The following is a 21,384-nucleotide window of genomic DNA, read 5'->3' as shown; positions in this document are numbered from 1 at the left end:
TGTTTCTTTAACCTTTTAAATATAGTTCATAATATAATGCCTATAAATACCATAGATTAGTAATAAATACTTACAATATAGGTAATATTAAAATACTATGCACTATCATTTTAACGCGTTATCTTATGTACAGTTTATTATTATTTTATTATTAAAGTTTCAATTTTCAAGCATTTGAATAAAGAAATACACTTGCTGTCAAATCAAATAAGCACTTTTCATCTCTACATTTAATGCTTATTTAGTTAATTATAGTGACATCTAGTGACACTATACGGAAACTAAACAACAACTAGCAAACGTAATAGACTGAACGTGTTCGTAGTAAGCGATATTGTCGACAGATGGCAGTGATGGCACTATACGCCACTTGTGCAACAATTAAAATTAATATTTATTATCAAAATATAGTTTTATTATAAAGAACATGTTAATGAAATCATTTTATCAACAATATAATTTTTTCCTAAATTAACATAGTGGTTATTTTTATTGCGATGTTGTGCGGCTGTCAAATTGCAAGTCTTTGCCACGAAAGCAGGGCAACAAAAACACTCACAAAAAAGCCAACAAAAAAAGTGCGAGGCAGCGAAGTAAATGGCGTCTCTAGTTGTTTTTTATTCGATATCACTGTGTTTCTAATTTTGCTGTGTAGTTTTAGGTGTCGTTCGTATTCGTAGTGTTGATTTTACCCGTACCGCCGATATTTCATTGACGGGCACTAGTTATTTCGTCTACGTTTCACTTTTTGGTGTGAGACAATGGCGACGAACGATTCTCAAAAAACCCACGTAAAAGTTGTTGAAAACCGCGATTTCGTGGACGATTACTACAGTTCGAGTAGTGAAGCGGAAGCCGGTGAGGGCGTTAAGCGTCCGAGAATGTCTCATGACTATCGAAAACTTTCCAAACTTGGATATTTTACAGCTGTGGCGAATGACCTGAAACGAGTATCTTCTGGCGATCCCAAAGGTTTGTATACGTCTATACATAGTCTACTTTCTATTACCAACATTTGTAACTAGAAGTTTCTTCGTCAATTAAGCCGAAAGACGTTTTAAATGAGTTTTGGTGGGAAAATTCTTAACCTATCACATTCTTAGTTACATCACTGTTAAGGAGGTCATAGCTGTTTATAAACATTTCACAAATAATATACGCATTTTTATCAGTGCATTTCACTTTGTAACCCATATTGATAGTTTATTCCCTCTAAATTCATAAGATGTATGGTTTTCTATGTAATTGCATCATGATGACCTTGTTGCAAGAAGTCTACTTTCTATTATTTACTTGTCTGTTTTTAGTACATTTAAAACGTAACAGTAACAGATTTAAATACTGTCAAAATATGGTATATTTAAGAAAAAATACCAATTTCCTGTCTAAACTAAAATGTTGACTCAGTTATATCAAGTTACTATGGAAAAACCAACTGCAAATTCCATATGAATCATACTCCTCCAGAGTTGTATTAAAGTTATACTCTGTAAAGATTGTATGTATGTTAACATCCCCATACATACATCTATACTTGAGTGTTTACAGAATTTGTATTTTTTTATTATATTTTAGTCACAGACTATCACATTCTATTTTAGTCACAATATATTATAAAATGTTATGGTACCTTAAATTGTGATAACTAATAATTGGCACTCAGCCAACAATTACTATAAAATACATAAAACAAATTTTCTCAATACAGAATTGTATGACAAGGTACATTTTAATAATCAGGAAAAAATATATATAAACTCATGAAGAGATTAAAATTACTTCACATTTATTTAAATAGTTGCAGAATCTAATACCCCATATTGCAAATAAAATAAGAGTAAAAATATATAAAAAATTGTATTCAATTATTAATAAGGAGGACAAGAAAGCCTTTTTTCAAGAGAAAACTTAGTTTAAATAATAATTATGTTTAATAGACGAAATTGTGAAGCAGATGTTTTGAAAATTAATAAAATATGATATTAAATGATATAAGCATCATTAGTTTATAGTTAAAAATTGTTTTATTCAAATAAATGTTCGAAATACTCTCTTTGTGGAATTAGTTTTGTGTATCAGTAACTACCTGTTATTCAAATACATATTTATGTAGGTTACGAAAAGACTATTAGATTTTTTGATAGTTAGAGAGTGCATTTTTCCTTTTTATTTGTGAATTTTGTTTATTTGTAATACATAAAACAGAATTGTATGACAAGGTACATTTTAATAATCAGAAAAAAATATATATTAACTACTTACTGTAAAGTAAGTAGTTAATATATATTTTTTTTATATATTTTTTTATGCAAAGTGTAAACTTATTTAAATAGTTGCAGAATCTATTAACCCTATTTTGTAAATTAAAAAAAAGTAGCAGATATACAAAAAAAATAGAATTATTAATAAGGAAAACAAGAAAGCCTTTTTTAAGAGAAAAGTTAGTTTAGAAGATAATTAAAGTTAACAGAAGGAATTGTGAAGCAGATATTTTGACAATTAATAATAAGATTTGTTAAACTTCTGAGTATATTAAATGTTATAAGCTTAATTAGCTTATAGCTAAAAATTGTTTTATTTGAATTAAAGAATATTCATAATACTTTATTTGCCGAATTAATTTCAAATGTGAGTTGCCACCTGTTATTCAAATACATATTTATCTAGGTTATGAGAAGACTTAAGTTTTTTGATATATAGAGAGTGAATTTATCTTTTATTGTTTATGCACTTGCTTACTTAAAAAAATCGTTTATTTATTCTAGATTTATTCCACGTTTGAGCTATTTTTATTTTTTAATGTTGTTTTTAAAATAATTCAACCAAATAAATCAAGAAAACATTTGATATCATTTTCTTTATTTGTATGAGAAAATGGTTAATGTTTAGTAAAAAATTAGAATACAGGTTATTAAAGAGAAAAAAAAAAAAAAAAGATACCGGCCGAATTGATAACCACCTCCTTTTTGAAGTCGGTTAAAAAAGGGTAGGTAGTCAAATAAAACAAAATAAAATATGCTTGAATATTGGTTAATGCAACATATATAACTTGCCAAATTTAATGAATACCTTAACTTGCCAGAAGATATTTAGGGATCGGGGGGATTATATCTAACTGACAGAGAAAGGAGTGTACCTAGATTGAACACAGAGCAGAATGATTTGTCTAGTGAAAAATCTCAGTAAAGCAGAGAACTACTTAAAGACAAGCCTGTGATAGAATACATTGAGAAAATACATCAATACAGCCTTTTGGTATCATCAATATACCTTTCACTTACTGGGTTTTTTTTAGGCTTAACAGTGGTTGGATTCTTTACCCTTGCAGGAAAATACTGTTTATAAAGAGTCCCCTAGTTACTTTCCACAGAAAGAGAGTAACATTATCATAGGCTCATAGTTAAACATTACAAAATTTATTTTTTTTAAACAAAAGATACAGGATACAATGTATAGAAAGATATTAAAAAGCTACAATTTTTTTACTACTATTTAAACTAAATTCTGGTAATAAATAATTTTCATTTCATTTCAACAATCTGTTCTCTAAGTGAACAACATTTTGAGGTAATATGTATACCTTCTGCTTCATGCATTGGCATACCTATCCCACAGGTAAAAGGTCATCTATTCATCTCATCTTTATACAATACTCCTAATTACAAAGTTGCAAAAGTCCTCTACAGGTTAAATATAACCTGCAGGTATACATCATTTGTTATTCAGAAATTTGTATGTATCTTTTAAATCTCAAAGTAATGTTCAATTTTAGGTTGTTATCTCGGCTGTTGATCATCAAAACTCATATTTAAATTACGTTGTTGTGATACTCACTTAAAATTATTTTAAATTGTATATAAGAACCATACAATATACAAGAAACATATAATTATTGAATTTACAATTATATTTGTACCATTATCACTATTATCATATTATTTGAATCTCACAGAAAAAAAATTTAAAACATGTCGTTAAACTAACGCTATGTAAAAAAGCGTACTATAAAGTAAGTGATTATTTGACTGACAAAACGGTGTAGTCTGAATTAGCTCCAGCTTCACATGTACCATTACGTTAAGTTAACATTGTCAAAAACATTTTTTTAAAAGATGTGTGTTATGGAGTTTCTTTCGCCGCTTCTTCTCCATAACGAAACACCTTTTGAAGTGGTGGTAGTTGTATTGACATTCAAAAAGTGCTCTGTAAAGAACCTATTTTGAATAAAAAAAAATTTGATTTGATTTGATTAAAGGATATAAGGTGTAATTGATTATATAAATCTAGTTATAATATAAGGGTGGTTTTAAAGTTGCTAGTTAGTTTGTACTTAACATAGTTATAATATATCTGTGGTTAAACAATAATAATAATAATAATAGTGTTTAGCAAAAGTGAATACTGGTTTGAAAGTTGTGGTAAAAAAATGAGATTTTTATGGCATGCCAATAGCCGCTACCATTTGCCATTAGGTATAGTGATCAGTAAGGCTATTTTGAAAAATTTATTAAATTCCCTTGCCATTAACCCTTATTTATATATAATTTCAGGTAAAAAGCGTAAACGCGATGACATCAAGGAGCTATGTGTGTACGGAGACCACCCAAGGCCACCAAAGCAAAGCAAGATATGGCCTGTCTTTGATTCAGGAGGGTATGGAGACACCAGGGTACTCACACTACACGTCATGCAAAAGACACCGCCTTTACCCAACCCCCTACTCTTTAATTTACCCAGTGGATACCAAGAAGAAAGCCTACTGAGCTTATTGGAACCAAACCAAACAGATTGGTTCGGTGGCATCACCGCAAGCTGGAAACAAACGCAACTAAGCAACACCATCCCACAGGACAACGTAACGAAACGGATATTCTCGTCCGTTTCCCGCCAACTACGCATCATTAACGCACACTTTGAAAAGTCCATGTTCAAATACAAGTACCCGCGTGTGACGAGGTCGAACGTTCTTCTAGAAAGTTCTAACAACAGACGGCCGGCGACTCATGTGAGCTTAGCGCTACGAGCGATAAAGTTTCAAGCTACTCCGAGAAGAGAGTTGCCTTGTTATGGCAATCTGGAGCTTCCCTTAAAGATTAAGCAGGAAAAGGCGTCGTCTTCGCAAGTGTTCCCGGCGATTATGAGTGTTAAGAGTGAGTCTGATTCACAAAGTGACGTTAAAGTGAAAATAGAAAGGGACAGAGTTAAGGTTGAAAAGGAGAAAGAGAGGGACAGAGACAGGGAGAGAGAAAGGGACAGGTGAGTCGTTTAAATATATATATTTTTTTAATTTTGGTAGTATGTAATATCCTTAGTTCCATTGTGAAGATACCACTATAACATCTATTTCTGCTTCATAACAAAATTTTATGTCCTGAAATGTTCTAATTTGAAGGGTGTTGTAAGGCAAAGGCATGTATGAAGAAAATTCACATATAAATTGTCTTTAAATAGATGTATGATGATTTCAATAGGATATTTGCAAATATGTATACATTTTATACATTTGGTATACATTAAGAAAGTCTTTGTAAAAACTACGTAGTTTTTGCTATCTCTATTACCACATGGTAATAGAGGTAGCAATAAGAATTCAGGCTTCTGGATGAAGTGTTGCTAGCTGTCTGTGGACTGTAATTAACCCCAAACAGGATTAAGTCTTGCTTAAGGGTAGCCACAAACGTGTTACTATTGTCAAATGCTCTGAAGGTATTCCAAAAATACAATATAGCTCAACATTCCAACTTACATCTAACTTAGTAGATGATAATACAAGAAAATCAAGTACTCTTAATTCTTTTGCATTCTCATCAACTCATAACATTGAAAGAATATTTTTTATATGGATACCATTCTCTTGCTCTTTATACCTAACGTGGTTCCCAGGTCGTCCCACTCGTCACGCCACTCGTGCCAACAATGTCGGCGCAGAGCACGGATCAAGAGGTGCTCTATCGGGGTGCAGTGTCGCCGCGAGCGTACCGCCCCCTGGGGACCCCTAACGCACAGCTTGGCGCTCAAGGGGCTGAAGTACTACAGGTAAATAATAGCTGCAACCCTTTCATTACTGCCCATAGGTTTCTATACGTAACTGAGGGAGTGAACTCTACTAGTACCAGGTAGAGAGGTATAGTCCGCGCCAAACTGCTAGTCCGCTCTGAATATAGAAATAAATCGCGTCGTCATAGCAAATTGTTTAACTTAATATAGTTACACTCTTAACAACTTCAGAGCGGACTAGCAGTTTGGCGCGGTCTCTACAAGGTGAGATCAAACAGTGTCATATGTATTTGACAAAGCATCTGATTAGGTTTACTGACTATACAATGATAACAACAGTTTAACCTGCTCCCCAAAGCATGGAAGCGCATGAAAGTCTTGACTCCCAACCGCGTCTGACATTGCCTTAATTTATATGCTTCATGCCAATACTATATAACCAAATGTTTTTTGGAGAAACATAATATTAAAGTTTGTAATGAATTGTGTACATCAAATATGAACTATTTTTATAATATTCAAGTCTCTTCACGCACACAGAGACTGAAGAACATTAGAATAATATGCGTAATATCGACATTTATAAAAATACACAATTCCGACGATTATACTGTTCATTTTATACCTATTTACCATAATAACCTTGCTTTAGTAATTTTCCATTATGTAATGTTATGAGCGCTATCTATATAAGAAATATATTATTTCCACCAGGTTAATGAGGGTAGAAACGCACCCGAACGGCGGCGCTAGTGTGGTGTACTTACAGCAACAGGATGTGGACATGCTGAGCCCACAACAGCAGGACTCTCTAGCCAAGGAGTTTCTGAAGGTAAGGAAGTTTGAAAGATATATTGTCTGATGGATTTTCAATTTTATATACATGAAGAGTCTTCCTAGTTATGCCTTAATATCCTTCCATTGTCCTATTAAAATAAGTCCAGCCAATTTTAAAGTGAACTTTATGTTATTTTTAAAAGGAGTTTGATATTCTGTATTGGCCAAATAAGCATAATATTTATGACCTTAGATCATTTGTTTAATTCAATCTTCCATAATGATTAAAACAACTTTCAGATAAAAAGTGAAAAGAATTAATATTGTGTTGGGGTTTATTTCCATTACTTTTTAAATTATTTCATGTTAATAAGGGTCTACTTAATTGCTGGTGAGTTGCAATCTAGCGGGAAACTAAGTAAAAGAAGGATATAATATAGCTTTAGAGACTAAGATGTCACAGAATGGATTGTCAGGGAATCTTTTATTATATAAAATAGTCTTTCAGGAATAATGAGTTTACAATTGCATTATAATTTTGTTGAAACGATGTATAAACATTCCCCTCCACCCCAACTGGTGTTCTCTGAGTACAGTGACGGCTGGGCGCGTTTCGTACCTTAATATCATATATTTTTTAATAAACCATTACAAAAACATTCCCTTCCACCCCAGCTGGTGTTCTCCGAGGACAGCGACGGCTGGGCGCGCTTCGTACCTTAATATGATATATTTTTTAATAAACCATTACAAAAACATCCCCTTCCACCCCAGCTGGTGTTCTCTGAGTACAGTGACGGCTGGGCGCGTTTCGTACCTTAATATCATATATTTTTTAATAAACCATTACAAAAACATTCCCTTCCACCCCAGCTGGTGTTCTCCGAGGACAGCGACGGCTGGGCGCGCTTCGTACCTTAATATGATATATTTTTTAATAAACCATTACAAAAACATCCCCTTCCACCCCAGCTGGTGTTCTCTGAGTACAGTGACGGCTGGGCGCGTTTCGTACCTTAATATCATATATTTTTTAATAAACCATTACAAAAACATTCCCTTCCACCCCAGCTGGTGTTCTAGGAGGACAGCGACGGCTGGGCGCGCTTCGTACCTTAATATGATATATTTTTTAATAAACCATTACAAAAACATCCCCTTCCACCCCAGCTGGTGTTCTCTGAGTACAGTGACGGCTGGGCGCGTTTCGTACCTTAATATCATATATTTTTTAATAAACCATAACAAAAATATTCCTTTCCACCCCAGCTGGTGTTCTCCGAGGACAGCGACGGCTGGGCGCGCTTCGTGTGCGGAGTGGTGCGCGGCGCCGCGGCGCGCCTGCCGTGCCTGCTGCGCTACCTGTCCGAGCGACACCCCGCGCTGACCGTGAAGGCCGGCGTGCTCGCCCGGGCCAGCGACATCGAGACCACCACCGTCACCAGATACTACCAGCAGGTGAGGCTAGCGCCCCGTGTGCGGCGGTGCGGGGCGGCGGCTCCCTGCCGTGCCTGCTGCGCTACCTGTCCGAGCGACACCCCGCGCTGACCGTGAAGGCCGGCGTGCTCGCCCGGGCCAGCGACATCGAGACCACCACCGTCACCAGATACTACCAGCAGGTGAGGCTAGCGCCCCGTGTGCGGCGGTGCGGGGCGGCGGCTCCCTGCCGTGCCTGCTGCGCTACCTGTCCGAGCGACACCCCGCGCTGACCGTGAAGGCCGGCGTGCTCGCCCGGGCCAGCGACATCGAGACCACCACCGTCACCAGATACTACCAGCAGGTGAGGCTAGCGCCCCGTGTGCGGCGGTGCGGGGCGGCGGCTCCCTGCCGTGCCTGCTGCGCTACCTGTCCGAGCGACACCCCGCGCTGACCGTGAAGGCCGGCGTGCTCGCCCGGGCCAGCGACATCGAGACCACCACCGTCACCAGATACTACCAGCAGGTGAGGCTAGCGCCCCGTGTGCGGCGGTGCGGGGCGGCGGCTCCCTGCCGTGCCTGCTGCGCTACCTGTCCGAGCGACACCCCGCGCTGACCGTGAAGGCCGGCGTGCTCGCCCGGGCCAGCGACATCGAGACCACCACCGTCACCAGATACTACCAGCAGGTGAGGCTAGCGCCCCGTGTGCGGCGGTGCGGGGCGGCGGCTCCCTGCCGTGCCTGCTGCGCTACCTGTCCGAGCGACACCCCGCGCTGACCGTGAAGGCCGGCGTGCTCGCCCGGGCCAGCGACATCGAGACCACCACCGTCACCAGATACTACCAGCAGGTGAGGCTAGCGCCCCGTGTGCGGCGGTGCGGGGCGGCGGCTCCCTGCCGTGCCTGCTGCGCTACCTGTCCGAGCGACACCCCGCGCTGACCGTGAAGGCCGGCGTGCTCGCCCGGGCCAGCGACATCGAGACCACCACCGTCACCAGATACTACCAGCAGGTGAGGCTAGCGCCCCGTGTGCGGCGGTGCGGGGCGGCGGCTCCCTGCCGTGCCTGCTGCGCTACCTGTCCGAGCGACACCCCGCGCTGACCGTGAAGGCCGGCGTGCTCGCCCGGGCCAGCGACATCGAGACCACCACCGTCACCAGATACTACCAGCAGGTGAGGCTAGCGCCCCGTGTGCGGCGGTGCGGGGCGGCGGCTCCCTGCCGTGCCTGCTGCGCTACCTGTCCGAGCGACACCCCGCGCTGACCGTGAAGGCCGGCGTGCTCGCCCGGGCCAGCGACATCGAGACCACCACCGTCACCAGATACTACCAGCAGGTGAGGCTAGCGCCCCGTGTGCGGCGGTGCGGGGCGGCGGCTCCCTGCCGTGCCTGCTGCGCTACCTGTCCGAGCGACACCCCGCGCTGACCGTGAAGGCCGGCGTGCTCGCCCGGGCCAGCGACATCGAGACCACCACCGTCACCAGATACTACCAGCAGGTGAGGCTAGCGCCCCGTGTGCGGCGGTGCGGGGCGGCGGCTCCCTGCCGTGCCTGCTGCGCTACCTGTCCGAGCGACACCCCGCGCTGACCGTGAAGGCCGGCGTGCTCGCCCGGGCCAGCGACATCGAGACCACCACCGTCACCAGATACTACCAGCAGGTGAGGCTAGCGCCCCGTGTGCGGCGGTGCGGGGCGGCGGCTCCCTGCCGTGCCTGCTGCGCTACCTGTCCGAGCGACACCCCGCGCTGACCGTGAAGGCCGGCGTGCTCGCCCGGGCCAGCGACATCGAGACCACCACCGTCACCAGATACTACCAGCAGGTGAGGCTAGCGCCCCGTGTGCGGCGGTGCGGGGCGGCGGCTCCCTGCCGTGCCTGCTGCGCTACCTGTCCGAGCGACACCCCGCGCTGACCGTGAAGGCCGGCGTGCTCGCCCGGGCCAGCGACATCGAGACCACCACCGTCACCAGATACTACCAGCAGGTGAGGCTAGCGCCCCGTGTGCGGCGGTGCGGGGCGGCGGCTCCCTGCCGTGCCTGCTGCGCTACCTGTCCGAGCGACACCCCGCGCTGACCGTGAAGGCCGGCGTGCTCGCCCGGGCCAGCGACATCGAGACCACCACCGTCACCAGATACTACCAGCAGGTGAGGCTAGCGCCCCGTGTGCGGCGGTGCGGGGCGGCGGCTCCCTGCCGTGCCTGCTGCGCTACCTGTCCGAGCGACACCCCGCGCTGACCGTGAAGGCCGGCGTGCTCGCCCGGGCCAGCGACATCGAGACCACCACCGTCACCAGATACTACCAGCAGGTGAGGCTAGCGCCCCGTGTGCGGCGGTGCGGGGCGGCGGCTCCCTGCCGTGCCTGCTGCGCTACCTGTCCGAGCGACACCCCGCGCTGACCGTGAAGGCCGGCGTGCTCGCCCGGGCCAGCGACATCGAGACCACCACCGTCACCAGATACTACCAGCAGGTGAGGCTAGCGCCCCGTGTGCGGCGGTGCGGGGCGGCGGCTCCCTGCCGTGCGATTAGCAGTAGGAATAATAATCTTAACGCAATATGATGTAAAATACTTATAAATGGATAGAGAAAATCAAGAGGTTGACTCACACGTCATTTCACATAGTTTGCGGTGCATGCATACTAGATGCATCATTGGTTAAATGCAACTTACATTTTTCATTCAAAATTTAAACTAAGATGAACTTTCTGTAGTTCGACTCTCGCGGCTCCACCGCTATACCCATGGATGCCTAATAACAGCATTATTAAACACTGCTGTGTTCTGATTTGGAGGGTGTGACAAAAGAGACGTGCTTTACTGAGGCATTCCAGCTTAGTCTTAAGGGATAGCATGGCATCTATGGTCGATCTCAGGAAGGAATCTAATCTGTTCTGAAGTTTGATTACAGCTGTCCTTGGGCAGACAACATATTTTTTTTACTCATGGTCATGAAATCGTGAGTAACATATTTTTTTAATATACCCTTTTGACAAAGGGAGATCTCCCGCCGGGCTAAGTGATCATGCCCGGGGAGCGGCCGTGCTCCGACAGTCTCAGTTCGGAGCTTGTATATATGCAAGATGTTTAGAAAACTTCGATAGCATGATTCAACAGCGCCATCTGTTAACGAGTAGCGGGAAGTCGCTACACCCTCTTTACGACGAAACGATTTACTACGAAGTTACTATATGACTCGATAAAGTTTGAATGATCGAGTTTCAATCAGAAATCTACATAACCGAAGTCCACTTGCCTAATCAAATGTTTATTCGTAACCCAGGTACAACAATCGTACGCGGCGGGAACGTTCCGCTGCGGTCCGTTACACCAGATCTCGCTTGTGGGCACCGTGCACGAGGAGGTGGGCGGCTACTTCCCCGACATGCTGGAGATGTTAGCCGAGTGCCCGTTCCTCAAGCTGGTGAGTTGTTGCCACTTGTTATTAGTCTTTTTAGTGCACTTTATTCACTAATAAAAACAAGTGGTACAACAGGTGGACTTAATGCTAAGTAGCATTTTCTACCAGTCAACCTTAAGGATGTGCAGAAAATATAAAATACATTTGAATATTAAAGATAATTAAAGAAGAAAAAATATAAAGAAATAGAAGGATAGAAAGAGAAAGTCAAACATGAGAATATAAAGAAAAGAGAGTGAAAAAAAGGACATGTAAATAGATATATAGCAAGTAAATAGATAACTAGGATAAGCAACGAGCAAATATAAAATGCAATTACTTATTTAATATTAGATTTTTAAAGAAATAAGCAATAACTTTCTTTTTAAAAGTGTATTTGGAGCACACTTTTGTAGTTCGCGAACGAACTGGGTCGAAAGAGCGCTCATTTCACGCTACATAGTTCGTATAATCCGCGTAAAATTGTTAGTCCGCTGTGAATATAGAAATGAACCGCGTCGCCATAGCAAATTGTATGATTACACCTGCTCGCAGCAACTTCAGAGCGGACTAGCAGTTTGGCGATAACTATAAGCTCCTAACTGAACTTGTGAAAATGGCGGTAATGGAACTATTGTATGAATATTTATCGTCTTTATTCTGTTTTTAGAGGACAAACATTTTAATTCATGCATTCCTTAATCTTGTCGCATAATCTACAAATTGCAAAGCTCTCTACTAGTCTGTAAACATCCGCCCCACCGTCTAATAACAGCAGTGTTAAGTGCTGATGTGTTCTGGTTTGAAGGGTGTAGTAAGGGAGACACTTCCAAGGCATTCTAACGTATATATTTAAAAATAATTATAGTTAAAAACTAAAAGCCACGCTAAAATCGCAGGAAAATCGTTAATCCTAATTCCTGACGATCCTGATCAAGAGAATGGGATAAAATTATTAAAATCGTGTATTGTCATCGGTTCTTGATAATTGTTTAAAAAAACTTAATCGGACCGTTCAAAATGGGTAAAAAATGGTGGGTCAAAGATTCCGTTACATACATACGTACATACATACATACATACAACTCAAGCTACTAAAAGAGTGTTAAAAAATGACACACACTTTGCAAAGTGACTCAAATAGAAAACCTTATATATCTTTAATGAATGTATTTTAACAGACAATGCCGTGGGGTCCCATGGCGGCAGTGGAGATGGAGCCTCAGGAGTCGAACGACGGCCCCATCTTGTGGATCAGGCCGGGGGAACAGTTGGTACCCACTGCTGAACTTGGCAAGAGTCCAATTAAGAAGAGACGGTAAGATTTTCTTAATATTCTTATTACTACCAAATTGCTATTGTTTTTTTTTATATAATATACGAGTAAGAGACGAGCATGCAGTCCAACTGATGGTAAGTGGCTACTGCCGCCCATGGACCTGAGGTCGACCACAAAGATGCACCGCTACCCCTGAGGACTAAGCTGGAACGCCTCGGAAAAGTATGTTTCCCTTCCTGAGCTATTTTTCTTTTGAAAATGTAAATAGACCCATTTTTGAAAATCCAAGTCCAAAATTATTACAGCGCTTTTTTATATTTGCGTAAAAAAAAGCTTGCAGTCCACCTGATGTTTTATAGTTACTTTTTTCCGTCGATATCTGTAGTCGACTCCATATTTTGTAAATTGAATATTTTATAATTTATAAGTAGAATAGGTTGTATCTGAAGCCGATTACAGATGTCACCACTCACGAAGACTAAAGTGGTCACCTTATTTCTAAATGATCTGGCATATTCACGACCTTTTACTGAAGAATTGCTTCATGATAGAAATCGATAGTTTGGTTGTACCTGATCGGGTGGACTATACTGGCATTGCGAATTTTCAAATTGTGCGTAATTTGTATTACGAATAATAGTTCGTAATATATTCAATTTTAAGTAGAATCCCTATTTTCTGTGGAAACATATGCCGACGGGCAGCAGTGTTCACTTATCATCAGATGGACTGCATGGTCATGTGCGACTTTCACATAAAAATATTGAATTTTAATTGTAATATTTGTGTCCGCGTTAGCAGCACCGGCATGAACGAGCTGCGCAACCTGCAGTACCTGCCGCGCTACAGCGAGGCGCGCGAGTTCCTGTTCGAGGACCGCACGCGCGCGCACGCGGACCACGTGGGCCACGGCCTCGACCGCATCACCACCGCCGCCGTCGGTGAGTGCCCGGCGTACACACAGGGACATGCACACGCACGGACACATGCACACGCACGGACACATGCACACGCACGGACACATGCACACGCACGGACACATGCACACGCACGGACATACACACATCCATGCACACGCTCCGACACATGCACACGCACCGGCCCATGCACCCGCACGGACCCATGCACACGCACGGTCCCATGTTACCGAACGGACCCATGCACACGTATTGACACATGCATACGCACGGACTCATGTACACGCACTGACCCATGCACACGCACCGACCCATGCACACGCTCGGACACATGCACACGCAAAATGCATGGATGTCTCTAATCAAACTCAAATAAAATTTTATTTTACTCGAAGTTGGCTATAGATGCTTCACGACTTATGAAAGCATCTGTTTTCTTTACTCTTTTAAATAAAAAAACAAAACTGTACTATAATTAGTAAGGAGGACTAGATGTGTCTGAAGTAACTTCGGTATCAAACTACGAGAGATTCTATTCTATTTCTAACCTTTTAACAATTGAACATTAAAATTATTGTTTTTAATTCCCCAGGTGTGCTAAAAGCGATCCACTGCGGCCCGGAGCCGGATCGGGGCCGCATCACGAAGGACGTGGTTGCTTTCCACGCGGCCGACTTTAACAAGCTGGTGCAGCTGCTGCAGCTCGACCTGTACGAGCCGCCCATCTCGCAGTGCGTCACCTGGTGAGTACACAGGAACTCTAGTAATTAGTCTATGCGATCTATCTCATCATTCATCATCATCAATCCATTATTGTCCCTCTGCTGGGCACGGGTCTCCTCTCAGAAAAAGAAGGTTTAGGCCATAGCCCACTGCGCTGGTCAAGTGCGTATTGGTACACTTCACGTACCCTTGTGATATATATATTTTTTATAAATTTCGCAGGTATGCAGGTTTCCTCACGATGTTTGCCTTCACAATTAATTTCTAATACACACATCGTTTTGAAAAATCGGAGGTGCGTGCCTGGGATTTGAACCTCGGACCCCTGGATCGAGAGGCCGAGTTCTATAACTATCACTGCTCATGCGATCTATCTAGAGCATATTAAGTTCAGATCGATGGTTTGTCTTTGTTTTCTGTTAATCTAGGGGCTGCTCATAATGCAGTGCATTACATGATGACCACTAACGAAACTAACTGCTCATATTGCAATGTGTCTCCTGGGCAGTTGATAGAAACTCCATTATTCTTTTGCTTATGCTGTCTACTCACATATTTATTTGTGAGTTTGTATATTTGTCCGTCAGTCCAGTCATGTCGGTTTATATCGATATTCTGTATTATTTTCCTTTTGCATTCCATATGCCTCTGTGACTTTCCATCTATTTCACTGTCGATCTAACTGTCTGGATGTCTGTCAGTTTGTTTTATTGGTATATTTTTCTTCACAGGCTAGAGGAAGCGAAGCTGAACCAACTCAGGCGTGAGGGAGTGCGGTATTCCCGACTGCCGCTATGCGACGACGACATCTACTTCTTGCCCAGAAACATCATACACCAGTTCAGAACGGTGTCGGCTGTTACGTCTGTTGGTGAGTGGGTTTAATACATAGACTGAGATAATGGTATACTCCGCGTAAAACTACTAGTCCGCTCTGAATATAGAAATAAATCGCGTTACCATAGCAAATTGTATGACTACACCTGCTCACAATAACTTCAGAGCGGACTAGCAGTTTGGCGCGGACTATACTTTATTATGACAATGTTAGACTTATAATTTATAAGGTTATAGAACTTTGATGTTGCATGTACTGGGTAGCAGATATTTTTTTTGAAAATTTTGTAATAAATTCTTATAATTAACCCCACATGTATAAAAATATTTTGTGTAAATGATGATCTGATTATAACCGTTTTTTTTATGAAATGCTGAACACAAGTATTATTTTTTTATGCCTAAGGTAGCTAGCTAGTTATCTATATGGGTCATTAAGTCATTTGTTGACTGAAGAATTAGTCTGATTCTGCATATTAGACTGAAGTATTGATGTCGGTCATATTACTACTTAGATCTACTTAAATATGCTATCTCAGTTAATTTTGAATTATATGAAACTCATAAAATACTTATTACATTGAGAAGAATGAAATCAATTTCCTTACATATTATGTAACTTGAGCAATACTAAGACAATATATTAAATTATGCGAGGTAAATAGGTAGAGTCCGCGCCAAACTTCTAGTACGCTCTGAAGCATATACTACGTACTAACGTAATATGTACCCGCAGGCGAGAGCCGATGTCTTCGTCCCGCTAATATTTACAATTTGCTATTGCGACGAAACTCCTTTCTAGATTTGGAGTGGACTACAAGTTTGGTGTATACTCTACAATAATATTAATTTCTCTACAGCGTGGCACCTCCGCTTGAAGCAATACTATCCATCATCAGAAGCATCTTCGCCGGCGGACGAGCGGCCGCCCGCCGACGCGCCGCCGGAACCCACCCCCATACCCCCTGTCACACCTAATCAAACTACCGGTGAGTGTTATGATATATAATTATAATAGTTTATTTTATATGGTAAAAGTAGTTAACGAGCATGTAAAAATGATGGTGGGAGGTAAATCCCGCCCATGGATATTTGTAATAAATCCCAGATGAGATTAGAATTCTTCTTGAGATCAGCCAGCCCGCACATTGATGTTTCCCTACCGTAGAACTAAATTGGAAAGCCTTTAGTATCCCTCTCTTCCCACACCATTCAAATCAGAGTGCAGCAGCGCTACGCTGCTAGTAGGCTTGCGCAAACGTTGCTTTATCACGAGCACCTCCGTAACCCTACCTATTGGGTCAAAGAGTACCCTATCTTTCGGCAATACACATTCACAATTTTTCATTTAAGTATGTTTAGCGTCTTCAGAGATTAGCAAATACAATGAACAATTTATTGTAGGTTGTTTAAGCAATACATTTAATATTATTTACATGATTGTTCTTCCTCTTGCAGATACCAAAAAATCATCGACAACAAAACACAAGAGCGGTGTCATAGAGATGAGGGCGCTAAGCGCGAAATACAAAGAAAAACCGGCCTTGAAAATAGCCGAAGGTCGTAAGAGTGTAGAGGTGCAGACAAAGACAGAGAAACCAGAGGAGAAGAGAGAAAAGAAGCACGAAAGATCGGAAAAGATAGATAAAGAAAGATATAGATACAAGGATGGAGATAAACATCGATCTTCAGACAAGAATGAGCACAGATTGGACAAAGAGAATAAAGATAACAGACAGACTGACAAATTAGAGGTCAGGTCCAGTGACAAAATTGAGAACAGGTCTGACAAAAGTGATGTCAAGACAGATAAAAGTGAGTGTAAGTCTGACAAAAGTGATGCCAAGACAGATAAAAGTGAGTGCAAGTCTGACAAAAGTGACAATAGGTCTGATAAAAATGAGTGCAAGTCTGACAAAAGTGACACTAGATCGGATAAAAATGAGAGTAAGTCTGACAAGACAGACATTAAATTGGACAGAGCAGAGACCAAGTCTGACAAAACAGACATAAAGTTTGACAGAGCAGAGACCAAGCCTGACAAATCTGATTTTAAGTCTGAAAAACCAGATCATAAGTTTGAGAAGACCGATTATAGGATGGAGAAATTGGATAGCAAGTTTGAGAGAACAGATAATAAATCCACAGAAAAAGGTGAGAGATCACCAGAAAAGACTGATAAAAATGATTTAAAGGCAGTAGAAAAAATTGAGAAAGTTCCAGACCAATCGCCAGAGAAATTGGACAGAGACAAATGCACTGATAAGTCTGACAAAACAATAGATAAGTCTGACAAATCTCCTGAGAAGTCTGACAAACTGGCTGACAAGTTTGACAAAATAGAGAAGATTGACAAGATTGCAGAAAAATCTGATAAAGTAGAGGCAGGAAAATCTATTGATAAGTCTGACAAAACTACAGAGAAGGGTAAAGTATTAGAGAAATCGGAAAAATCAGTTGATAAAGATAAAACGGAGTACAGAACAGAAAAGACAGAGAAATCAGAAAGGTCAGAGAAACACGACCACCACAGACGGCATTCGTCTTCAAGACACAAATCTCACCATAAGGACAGGAGGGATAAGGATCATAGGAAAGAGCACAGGAGTTCAGACGAAAGGAGAAGTTCCGACAAACATAGAGACAGGGAGAGTGTTAGAGAACGAGATGGGAAGACGCAAGACAGTGCAAAGTTACCACAAGTGGTGCATCGACCACCCGATTAAAGAGATATTGACAGTGACTGTGTGTGTGATCTACGTGTGTGCTTTGTGACGTGTGAACTATTTATTAGGACGTGTCATGTTCGAAATTCGATTCGGTAAGTTGTTTAAATTTCTTGTTGTGTAATTTGGTATCGAAGATTTTTTATATGTCTGGAGTAAAATTGATATAGTACATATTGTATTGTAGCAGTGAGAGCATTCTTTGCATATTGTAAAGTTATGTGAAGGAGAATATTGTGAAGAAATTTACATGTCAGAAAGTTCTCAAGGTCTGTAAAGTTATACCCCTCTTTTTTCAATTTTATATACTCTCGTAATATTTGCTTTAACAGTGAAACTAAACATTGTGAAGGAACCTACATACTTGGGAAAATGTTTTCATGTGTGTACATAAAAAATAAACTGATTTAGGTAAAAATTAATCTAGACATATAAAATATCTTTGCTTAGAATGTAGGGACATTTATTTGCGTTTGAGTTGATACAAGATCTCTGCGATACGAGTTTTGTCAATATTATATTGTTTATTATAAATGCGCTTGAAGGAAACTGACGTAAGTGCAAATTTAAAAATGTTTATACAAATCATTAATAATGTTGATTTCATTTGTAAAATACGTATATAAGAAACTTTTTGCAAGTTTTCTATAAAAACAAAATTGCACTTAAGTCACTTTTTTTCAAGAGAGTGATAAAGAAATGATTGTTAAAGAGTTTTTTTATGTTTTAATTAAATGTTTTCTAAAAAAAAAAAGCGATCTCTACTCCATGCGTCACAAAGTTCAAAATTTGTAATGATCACGCACGGAACTCGAACTTCGTACCTCGGGAAAAACTTTTGTAAATATTGTAGTATAAGGAGTCTCTTAGAGGCTAAGGAAAGTTGATGTTTGATACGCAGTTTTAGATATTTCCCCCCGAAACCAGTGAATAATTTTTATTTTGTTTTCTATATTTCGGTTTATTTTTCTAAACAAAAACAGAATCCATTTTTTTTCTTCATATATTATTGAAATTAATCATATCATTTATACGTAAAATGACTATACTCTATAACGAAAAAAATTGAATAATAAAAATCAGACTATAAATATAAATAAAAAACGAAAGAAATATGAATAAAGATCTATTCATCTAATTCATATATTTTTTGACAATTCTGTAGTATTGTGCTTTGGACTTATAGAAATAAGGTTGGTAAGACTAAAGTTGTGTTTATTACTAAATTTGCAGATAAACTTTGAAAAAAAGTCGTAAACAGTAAATTTATTTTTAAATTTTTATCTTGATTAACAAAATATTATCAAACTGACTTTTAAAGTGAAACTATTCAAATTATAGAACGTAAAATACTTCACATGCTAATATTTATTTGTATTTTTGTTGTTGTTTAGTTCTACCATTAAAGCAGAGATATGATGTATATTTCTTAGTACATCTGTTATAGCCCAGTCGTAATGGTGCTTAGATACAACGGTTCTTCCTAGAATTAAATCCAGCATACAACATTTTGTAAAAGTATGATTAGATGAATAGATTCTTAAATAAATACCTTTAAAGTAATTTTTATAATTAAAAATTATAGAGGTTTCTTCGTATTTATTACTTCCTAGTTACTGTTGAATCAAAAGACATTTCATTTCTTTTATTTAACAAATTAAAGGCAGGACGCTATTTAACAATATTTTTTTTTTATAAATTTGCAGAAAATTGTTTCATAGTTAATCATAATTTCAATAATAAAGTTGTCAAACAATATATTAGTCAAAAAAGTAAATTAGAAAACACCAATTATTTTTATAAGAATAGAATATTTTGATTGTAAATAAATAATATAAATTGGAATATTTATATTGAAAATAATCATAATCATATTATTAGTGTTTTCAAAAGTCTTTAATTGATTCTAAAATAATGCCAAGTATTGCAAATAAATAATTAAATTAGAGTGGCATTTAATAATTAATGACAGACATATACAGAGATGCAATGGATAAGTCCACTGTAATCTGTTATTAATAATGAATCTTTCCAATGTTTTTCCTATTAAAGATCAACGTTTAACTATTTCTTTATACTAGAAATTGTCAAATTTCGATATTTAATAGGCAAAATTTGGATAATGGGCTTATTTTTTGCAAGTCTATTCAGATTTTTAAATTCTTTGTACTCAACAGATCCCTTTATCCATCTGCTTTTAAAAGTCGTCTACTAAACGTGAGGATTTTTAATAAAACAATTTAATTCAGAAAAAAATATGTACATTTTTTGAAAATATTTTGCAAATAACTTTGTGATTAAAAATAGACATAGAATTTGAAACCCAATATGTCTGCACTGCAGGCTCAAACGCCAATTTAAAATTCAATTATTTACCAAAAAATACTTGTTTTTTTCTATCTTTCACCTTATTTTGTTCAGCATCTAAAACTGCGTCGTGATTGTGATTCGAAAAAGTTTTAACGAAGACGAAATATAATTAATAAAGTTTTAAGAGGAATAAAGTAAATAAAAAATATTCACACATATTTCTAAAATTGCACTAAGATAAAAGATATATTCTGATAGTTTAGTTAAGATTAGAGTTAGTTGTTTTTTTTGTGATTCTTTCTTAAATTATTTATTGCGTCCCTGTTTTACGGTTTTGTGACCAATAAACTGTAATGTATCCACACGATACAAAGTATTCCGGAGTATACATAGTTATAAATAAAGAGACACAAGTATACGATCGTTTTATTGCATCTTACATGTCCCTTAAAACCCTTTCATTTAGAAATAAGGTATCAATCATTTGAAATGTATACCATCAGATTTTTACCATACCATATAGATACCAATTTTTCCAGTGTAAATAAAACTTTGTGAAACACTACAATAATGAATAAAAATAATTTTATACTAATGAGCACAATTTAACTGATAAATTTTTGGAGTTAATACGTTTTTTGGGTATAATTATGAAGTATTGTAATCTAGCAGAATTTTTGGGCCATTTTGTATTTTTTAGTATATTTATTATTTTATTTAGCTTTATTTACGTTATCGTTATTTTCATAATCATTATTACATTCACAAATGTCGCCACTTATTGTACATCAATTGTTTTTATTGTGTATTATATCGCTAAAAATGCCTTCCATTTCGTAATATGGAAATTTATATAGAAGATTTACAATAGGGTCATTACAATTATTTTCATAGAGGAAAATTTAAATTAGTGATTAATAGGCGAGAACTGTCTTTTTAACTGTGGTTTTATTACAATCATTAAGATGAAAAATAAATATAGATTCTATAAAAAATGGTATTAAAATAAAAGAAAAA

General features: G+C 39.3%; 1 protein-coding gene across 1 annotated transcript; it reads left to right on the top strand.

Moving 5' to 3' along the window:
* The first annotated feature begins 535 nt into the window (after nt 1–535).
* LOC140754864 (uncharacterized) lies at nt 536–20,783 on the top strand. The gene is made up of 12 exons (XM_073090017.1): nt 536–972; nt 4,551–5,256; nt 5,884–6,036; nt 6,712–6,829; nt 8,044–8,232; nt 11,459–11,599; nt 12,757–12,893; nt 13,656–13,795; nt 14,364–14,514; nt 15,226–15,365; nt 16,192–16,320; nt 16,790–20,783. Exons 1-12 carry the CDS (start codon nt 762–764, stop codon nt 18,055–18,057), a joined length of 3,483 nt encoding a protein of 1,160 aa, XP_072946118.1. The 5' UTR covers nt 536–761; the 3' UTR covers nt 18,058–20,783.
* Nucleotides 20,784–21,384: the final 601 nt, after the last annotated feature.

The sequence above is a fragment of the Epargyreus clarus genome, unplaced genomic scaffold (genome assembly GCF_041222505.1).
Source record: "Epargyreus clarus isolate Ecla_fem2 unplaced genomic scaffold, WU_Ecla_fem_2.2 ptg000031l, whole genome shotgun sequence".
In the NCBI taxonomy this organism is placed as follows: Eukaryota; Metazoa; Arthropoda; class Insecta; order Lepidoptera; family Hesperiidae; genus Epargyreus; species Epargyreus clarus.
This window is presented reverse-complemented; position numbering and strand designations above follow the sequence as displayed.

Excerpts from the sequence above, each read along its gene's own strand:
- LOC140754864 (XM_073090017.1), top strand. The coding sequence starts at position 762 with ATGGCGACGAACGATTCTCAAAAAACCCACGTAAAAGTTGTTGAAAAC. Across the intron at positions 6,037-6,711 it reads AAGGGGCTGAAGTACTACAG|GTTAATGAGGGTAGAAACGC; the intron begins GTAAATAATAGC and ends TATTTCCACCAG. Across the intron at positions 8,233-11,458 it reads TCACCAGATACTACCAGCAG|GTACAACAATCGTACGCGGC; the intron begins GTGAGGCTAGCG and ends TTCGTAACCCAG.